Source organism: Anarhichas minor, unplaced genomic scaffold (genome assembly GCF_050575085.1).
Source record: "Anarhichas minor isolate MPS153535 unplaced genomic scaffold, ASM5057508v1 ptg000018l, whole genome shotgun sequence".
Lineage (NCBI taxonomy): Eukaryota > Metazoa > Chordata > Actinopteri > Perciformes > Anarhichadidae > Anarhichas > Anarhichas minor.
This window is the reverse complement of record NW_027466464.1, coordinates 14,520,001-14,527,500: the sequence shown is the minus strand read 5'-3', so window position 1 is coordinate 14,527,500 and position 7,500 is coordinate 14,520,001. Positions and strand designations below refer to the sequence as shown.

The 7,500-nt window shown below is 41.3% G+C and overlaps 2 protein-coding genes across 5 annotated transcripts in view; both read right to left on the bottom strand.

Annotated features, from left to right (window-relative positions):
- Positions 1 to 1,933, bottom strand: part of LOC142953107 (uncharacterized) — a 2,125-nt gene extending 192 nt beyond the window's left edge. The window contains exons 1-4 of the mRNA XM_076095175.1: positions 1,260 to 1,933; positions 833 to 1,042; positions 519 to 617; positions 1 to 284 (exon numbers count right to left, since the gene is read on the bottom strand). The exon at positions 1 to 284 is cut by the window's left edge and continues 192 nt beyond it. Of these exons, the coding sequence (XP_075951290.1) occupies positions 177 to 284; positions 519 to 617; positions 833 to 1,042; positions 1,260 to 1,529 (687 nt within the window). The 5' untranslated portion in view covers positions 1,530 to 1,933 and the 3' untranslated portion in view covers positions 1 to 176. The remainder of the gene's footprint in view (positions 285 to 518; positions 618 to 832; positions 1,043 to 1,259) is intronic.
- Positions 1,934 to 3,182: 1,249 nt separating this feature from the next.
- LOC142952882 (tetraspanin-7-like) overlaps positions 3,183 to 7,500 on the bottom strand; it is a 9,958-nt gene continuing 5,640 nt past the window's right edge. Inside the window, exons 4-10 of one of the 4 annotated variants that reach the window (XR_012954737.1) lie at positions 6,181 to 6,255; positions 4,777 to 4,872; positions 4,360 to 4,515; positions 4,207 to 4,290; positions 4,020 to 4,093; positions 3,861 to 3,938; positions 3,183 to 3,461 (exon numbers count right to left, since the gene is read on the bottom strand). Coding sequence is in view for 3 of the 4 variants with exons in the window: in XM_076094899.1 (XP_075951014.1) it covers positions 4,025 to 4,093; positions 4,207 to 4,290; positions 4,360 to 4,515; positions 4,777 to 4,872; positions 6,181 to 6,255 (480 nt within the window). In the remaining variant the exon portion in view is untranslated. Of the gene's footprint in view, positions 3,462 to 3,740; positions 3,939 to 4,019; positions 4,094 to 4,206; positions 4,291 to 4,359; positions 4,516 to 4,776; positions 4,873 to 6,180; positions 6,256 to 7,500 lie in introns of those variants that run through there. The other 3 variants (XM_076094899.1, XM_076094900.1, XM_076094901.1) reach the window with 3 other exon arrangements.

The window sequence follows — 7,500 nt, the reverse complement described above, 5'->3', positions numbered from 1 at the left end:
ACACACACACACACACACACACACACACACACACACACACACACACACACACACACACACACACACACACACACACACACACACACACACACGAGGTCACCATGGTTTCAGCTTATATATATTTACTACAGTGTGATGACGTCACTGGGTACGTCTGATGATGTAACGGTCCCTCCTCAGGGGACTCTGACCCGGGTGGAGCTCCAGTCGTCTGGCTGAGGGACGGAGACCTGAACGTGACACGTAGGACATGAGTGTTTCTTCCATAACCTCTCCTCTATACACTGAGAGACAGACAGGGAGAGAGAGACAGACAGGTAGGGGGGGAGAGACAGAGAGACAGACAGACAGAGACAGAGACAGACAGACAGCGAGAGACACACAGAGTCAGACAGACAGACAGAAACACACAGAGAGAGAGAAAGACACAGGTAGAGGGAGAGAGGGGGGGAGAGAGATAAGTACACATTTGAGGTACTTTACTTGAGTATTTTCTGTGTGTATATGTATATGAATACCTCTCTATGGAAGGTGTGTGAACACTCCAGTTCTCTCGTTCCTCCGGCTCCTCGACTCAACTCATGATGACAGATGAGACACACACTGTAGGCATCACTCTGTAACAGACACACACACATACATATACACACACACACACATACATATACACACACACACACAGACACCGTTAGCTTAGCATAAAGACTAGAACCCTGTAAACTGTGTATTTTTAAAGAGTCATTAAAAGGTTGCTTTCCTGCTTAGTTCTCTAATTTGTGTTTGTATGATTCATCTGTTAACCGTTCGCTTAGCATAATGTATTTCTACCCACCAATGACATGACGTTGCGTCTCCTGAACTGGCGCCGCCTCTCAGGGGGCGTGGCCTCGGGAATTGTGGGTATGAGGGAGGGGCGTCGCTCGGGGGCGGCGGCCTCCTGAAGGAGACGACGGGAGGAGGAGCGATGGAGGAGAACCCTCGCTGTTACTGGAGGATGGGTGGAGGAGTGGAGGTGAGACAGGTGCATGGAGGACAGGGTGGCCTGGAGATATACAGAGAGAGACAGACAGACAGAGAGAGAGAGACAGAGGGAGACAGAGAGACAGAGAGAGAGAGATAGACAGAGAGAGAGAGACAGACAGAGAGAGAAAGACAGACAGACAGAGAGAGAGACAGAGAGAACAGACAGACGGTTATTCACATATACATTAAATCAGTTTAATTCCAAAATGGCCGACATAAAGACGTAGTTGTCTTACAGGACACGGTAGAGACGCTCGTCTGTCCATCCTCCTTATGACCGGAGGATCCAATTGGCTCTCAGCTCTTCCTCCCTCCTCTCCTCCCTCCTTCTCTTCCTCCTCCGTCTTCTTCTGACTCCTCCCTCCTCTGTAGCGCTGCATCCAGGCATTGAAGATGCGTCCATCTTCCTCTTCCTCCTTGTCACCTTCCTCCTCCTCCTCCTCTTCCTTCTCTACTGTCAGAGGACTCTGGTCTGAGAACACGTTGTCTTCTTCTTCTGAAGACATTGTGAGGCGCTAACAGCCAGCTTATTATACTTCAATAGCAAAAACACTAATGCTATGCTAGGCTAAGTTACAGCTAGCCTAAGTTGTATTAAGGGTAAGTTACAGCTTGGCTAAGTTGTATTTAGGCTAAGTTACAGCTAGCCTAAGTTTTATTTAGGCTAAGAAAAAGCTAGGCTAAGTTATAGCTAGGCTAATTTACAACTACGCTAAAGTACAATCAAGCTAGGTTTCGTCCAAGTTAGCTAAATTACAACTACACTTAAGACAAGCTAATTTACGGCTAAGCTAACTTAACAGCTAAATATAGCTACAGCCAGGCTAATTTATAGGATAGCCAGGGATATTATAAACAAGATAAATTACAGTTGAAACTCATATTAAATGACAGTCAAGCTAATATTACAACCAGCCTAACTACAGTATAACAAGAAAATCAAAGCTAAGCTAACTTAGCAGCTAGTTAAAGCTACGAAGCTAAGCTAAATAGATTCAACCAAAACTAAACTAGAGATATTTTATCTCCAGGTTGACTCACAGGCTAAAATAAAGAAGATAAATGAGCTAACAACAGGTTAAATTAGGCTAACTATGAAGCTAAGCTAGCAGCAGTTAGCGCTTAGCAGCTAAGAGGAGGACAGCAGGGACTCGAGGATCAGAGGACGAAGACGGACAGACGGGTTCTCTGAGATCAGAAGTGTTGATTCTCAGATCCTCAGATTCAAAATGAAGCTTCTTCTTCTTCTTCTTTTCTCCTCGTTAGTGGTAGTCCTCCTCGTTTCTTCTTCTTTTCCTCGTTTCTTCTCCGCTTCTCGTTCAGACTCAGATCTCTTAATCCGTTCACTGGAGATCAGCAGGAGATTATTCTGGTTCACCCGATCTGAGACAGCTGAGAGCTTTAAATACTACGTGTATTTAAAACATCATGTATTTAAATACTACATGTATTCAGTACATCTTATTCGTGGAAGTTACACTTACTGAAGTGTTTTTTTCACAAATTTGAGGTACTTGTACTTTACTTGGACCTTACTTACTTACAACCCAAAACCAGTATAGACATGCAGTATAAAAACACCCAAAACAGGGTTAGGATGACGTTGCCAAAGTATAAATAAAGTTTGATGGTGACGTTGCCAAAGTGTAAATAAAGTTTTATGGTGACGTTGCCAAAGTGTAAATAAAGTTTTATGGTGACGTTGACAGTGTAAATAAAGTTTTATGGTGACGTTGACACAGTGTAAAAGTTTTATGGTGACGTTGCCAAAGTGTAAATAAGGTTTTATGGTGACGTTGACAGTGTAAATAAAGTTTTATGGTGACGTTGACACAGTGTAAATAAAGTTTTATGGTGACGTTGCCAAAGTGTAAATAAAGTTTTATGGTGACGTTGACACAGTGTAAATAAAGTTTTATGGTGACGTTGCCAAAGTGTAAATAAAGTTTTATGGCGACGTTGCCAAAGTGTAAATAAAGTTGTATGGCGACGTTGCCAAAGTGTAAATAAAGTTTTATGGTGACGTTAACAGTGTAAATAAAGTTTTATGGTGACGTTGACAGTGTAAATAAAGTTTTATGGTGATGTTGACACAGTGTAAATAAAGTTTTATGGTGACGTTGACACAATGTAAATAAAGTTTTATGGTGATGTTGACACAGTGTAAATAAAGTTTTATGGTGACGTTTACAAAGTGTAAATAAAGTTTTATGGTGACGTTGCCAAAGTGTAAATAAAGTTTTATGGTGACGTTTACAAAGTGGAACTGGGTCTTCAGGTCCTCACATCATGGTGGAGGTCTCAGTCCAGACTTAAGACCACTAAGAGGATTCGTATGAGGATCAGGTCTTAGCTCTTCATGGACCAACAGGGGTGGGCGGGGCTTACCACGAGAGACCGAACCTCCAGATGCAGCCAATCCCAGCGCGTGATGTCACCTGGTAGGACGTAAAGCCACGCCCTGTTTACAGACCTCTCACCAGACTGCTGCTGTCTGTCTCTGGTTTTTAGGCTCAGTGTTGTCATGTTTATTTACTTATTATATAAGTCTTTCCTCATTTCAATTCAAGGCGAGTTCAAGCTTTTAATTAGCTGAAACATTTACACTATTATTGACTGAAATGACTTTGATGTTTTTTTTATTAAATTAGGTTTTTCTCCACTTTGTATTTGTGTCATTTTATAATGTTTGGTCTCGTGGATCTTTTTAAAGTTTTAATTAAAGGAAAAAAAAGTGACTTTTTTACTTTTATTTTCTCACCACACGATGTTTCACAGCATCAACACAAACTCATAAACAAGTACAAATATGTGTACTTATGAGTACTACTGAGTACCATGAGGTGAAGGTGATTGATTATTGATCAGGTTTAGTGTTTGGTGGTGAAGCTTCATGCGGGAACCTCGTCTCTCTTCTGGAAGACAAAGAAAAGAGAGCAGCTGCTTTAATATATGTGTGTGTGTGTGTGTGTGTGTGTGTGTGTGTGTGTGTGTACCTGTCTCACACCATCTCGTACTGGTTGGCGTTGATGAAGCGAGACAGGCAGCAGGCCAGAGACACTCCTATCAGCTGAGACAAGAGACACAATCATGACGTCATCGACACACGGTGAGCTCACTCCTGATTGGCTGTCTGTCTCTGTGATGGTACTCCTGTGTACGAGTACTGTGTAGGTGTTGTACCTGAGAGAAGGCGACTCCGAACGTCACTCCAGCGATGATTCCTAAGTTTCCCTCAATGACCGACGTCACCAACTCATAACAACCCTGAAGACACAGTTCATTCAGTACTTCATTCAGTGAATGCTTTTACTGTCATGTCATGTATATCCTGACCTGTTTGTGGACTTTACGAGCGGCCATTGTGGCGTCCTTCAGGTCGGCGGCGCTGCAGTCGGAGAAAGTGACGCAGCAGCTGGAGGGAATCCCTCCGACGGGGAAATAAAGAGAGCTCAACCAACTGGTGTAGTTATGGACTCCACAGCACAGCAACTGGGAACACAGAGAACCACAGAAACCATCACAGCAGAGACACTGGGAACAGAGAACGATCATGTCTGCTTTAACACATTTAAATGACATAAATCAGTGTATCATCAGCGTAGAACCGGATCTTAACAACAGTTCTGATGGTTTATGGAACATTGAGACAACATATTATGTATATTTTATATTTCTAAAAGTGTAGAGGACCCAAAGTGGAACCCTGAGGAACCCCAAAGTTCTAGAACCCAACATGAATGAACCACTGACTCTACGTTGAACTCCGTCCACGGCCAGACTCCTGTCGTCTCGTCCATCGTATCTCATCACGGCCTCACTGTACGTCGTCAGGAACGTCTCTTTAATCTGAAATAAATCAGTTACACACAGTGTTAGTGTCACAGGAACCCTTTAATCTGAAAGAAATCAGTTACACACAGTGTTAGTGTCACAGGAACCCTTTAATCTGAAATAAATCAGTTACACAGTGTTAGTGTCACAGGAACCCTTTAATCTGAAACAAATCACAGTTACACACAGTGTTAGTGTCACAAGAACATCTCTTTAATCTGAACATGTTAATCCGAACGTCCCTTTAATCCGAACGTCCCTTTAATCCGAACGTCCCTTTAATCCGAACATCTCTTTAATCCGAACGTCCCTTTAATCTGAATTTGTCTTTAATCCGAACGTCCCTTTATTCCGAACGTCCCTTTAATCTGAACGTCCCTTTAATCCGAACGTCTCTTTAATCTGACCGTCCCTTTAATCCATGTTGATCATCACATAGATGATGAATAGTGTTGTGTTTAAGTGAATATAATATATATATATTATATATTTATACATATAAATTAGTGCTGGGCAACGATTACAATTTTTTATCGCGATTAATCGCATGATTTATTTGTGATTAATCGCGATTAATCTCATTGTTATGCGCAAAATTCAATAATGAATTCAAAAGTAGTGTATTGTGCACTTTTATTTTAAAGTGCTGCTATATGAACAAAAGGTCAATAACATTTGGTTTGTAAACACTTTAAACACATCAGGTTCTTGTTAGCAGCAGTATTCCCTTTGCACAGTAGCAGTTATAACACAGTTGTAATGATTCTGATCATAGATATTCAGCCGGTGTTCACAACTTTATCTTCATGTGTGTAAGAGATGATATTTAAATATACACCTTGAAAACTGCAAACCTGTCTACGTCATGTTTTTATGTTTGTTAAATTCTCAGTAGTGATAACTAAATTATGCTTATTATACATATTACAAACAAAACACTTTAAAAACTCTAAAACAATAATTTAAATTAATCATTGCTTTTGTTGGTATTGTGGTCAGACACACATGCAATGCTGATTACCGTAATATGTGTGGTATTTGTTATAAATGTACGTTGGTACATAGAGGGTGATAAGAAGCTGTACATGGAGGGACTTAGGACCCAGGAGAATGTAGGTGAAGTAACTAGGAAGAGACGCCACACAAACAGCTGTTCACCGCTCGCTACCCGGTTCTTGTGTTAAAAATGTCCGCTTAGTAATAAAAAAAAATTGCTTCAACGCGCGATAAAATAATTGTCGGCGTTAATTAATTAATGCGTTAATGCGATAATAACGTGTTAACTTGCCCAGCACTAATATAAATGTGTATTTGTATTTTAACCTCGTGGCGAAAGACAAATCCAGAGATTCCAGCGATGAGTTCGGTCATGAAGACCAGAGACAGAAACACTGCGTACTGAGGAGAGATCACAGTACATTTACTGTCATTAAGTACACATTTGAAGTACTTCTACTGCATTCATCTAGCAGCTTTAGTTACACACAAAACATACGAAGAGGTGTAATGGTAGTAGTAGTATTTCTACACAGTAGTAGTATTAGTACCAGTCTTAACATCCAGCAGCGCCCCCTACAGGTGTAATAGTAGTAGTAGTAGTAGTAGTAGTAGTAGTACTTGTACACAGTAGTAGTAGTAGTAGTACCAGTCTTAACATCCAGCAGCGCCCCCTACAGGTGTAGTAGTAGTAGTAGTACACAGTAGTAGTAGTAGTACTTGTACACAGTATTAGTCGTAGTAGTACTTGTACACAGTAGTAGTAGAAGTAGTAGTACCAGTCTTAACATCCAGCAGCGCCCCCTACAGGTCTAATAGTAGTAGTAGTACGCAGTAGTAGTAGTAGTAGTACTTGTACACAGTAGTAGTATTAGTACCAGTCTTATCATCCAGCAGCGCCCCCTACAGGTGTAATAGTAGTAGTAGTAGTAGTAGTAGTACACAGTAGTAGTAGTAGTAGTACTTGTACAAAGTAGTAGTAGTAGTAGTAGTACCAGTCTTATCCAGCAGCGCCCCCTACAGGTGTAATAGTAGTAGTAGTAGTACACAGTAGTAGTAGTAGTACACAGTAGTAGTAGTAGTACCAGTCTTAACATCCAACAGTGCCCCCTACAGGTGTAATAGTAGTAGTAGTACTTGTACACAGTAGTAGTAGTAGTAGTACCAGTCTTAATATCCAGCAGCGCCCCCTACAGGTGTAATAGTAGTAGTAGTCGTAGTACTTGTACACAGTAGTAGTATTAGTACCAGTCTTAACATCCAGCAGCGCCCCCTACAGGTCTAATAGTAGTAGTAGTAGTAGTACTTGTACACAGTAGTAGTAGTAGTAGTAGTACCAGTCTTATCCAGCAGCGCCCCTACAAGTGTAATAGTAGTAGTAGTACACAGTAGTAGTAGTAGTACTTGTACACAGTAGTAGTAGTAGTACCAGTCTTAACAGCAGTGCCCCCTACAGGCGTAATAGTAGTAGTAGTAGTAGTAGTACTTGTACACAGTAGTAGTAGGAGTAGTAGTACCAGTCTTAACATCCAGCAGCGCCCCCTACAGGTCTAATAGTAGTAGTAGTAGTAGTAGTAGTACACAGTAGTAGTAGTAGTACTTGTACACAGTAGTAGTATTAGTACCAGTCTTAACATCCAGCAGCGC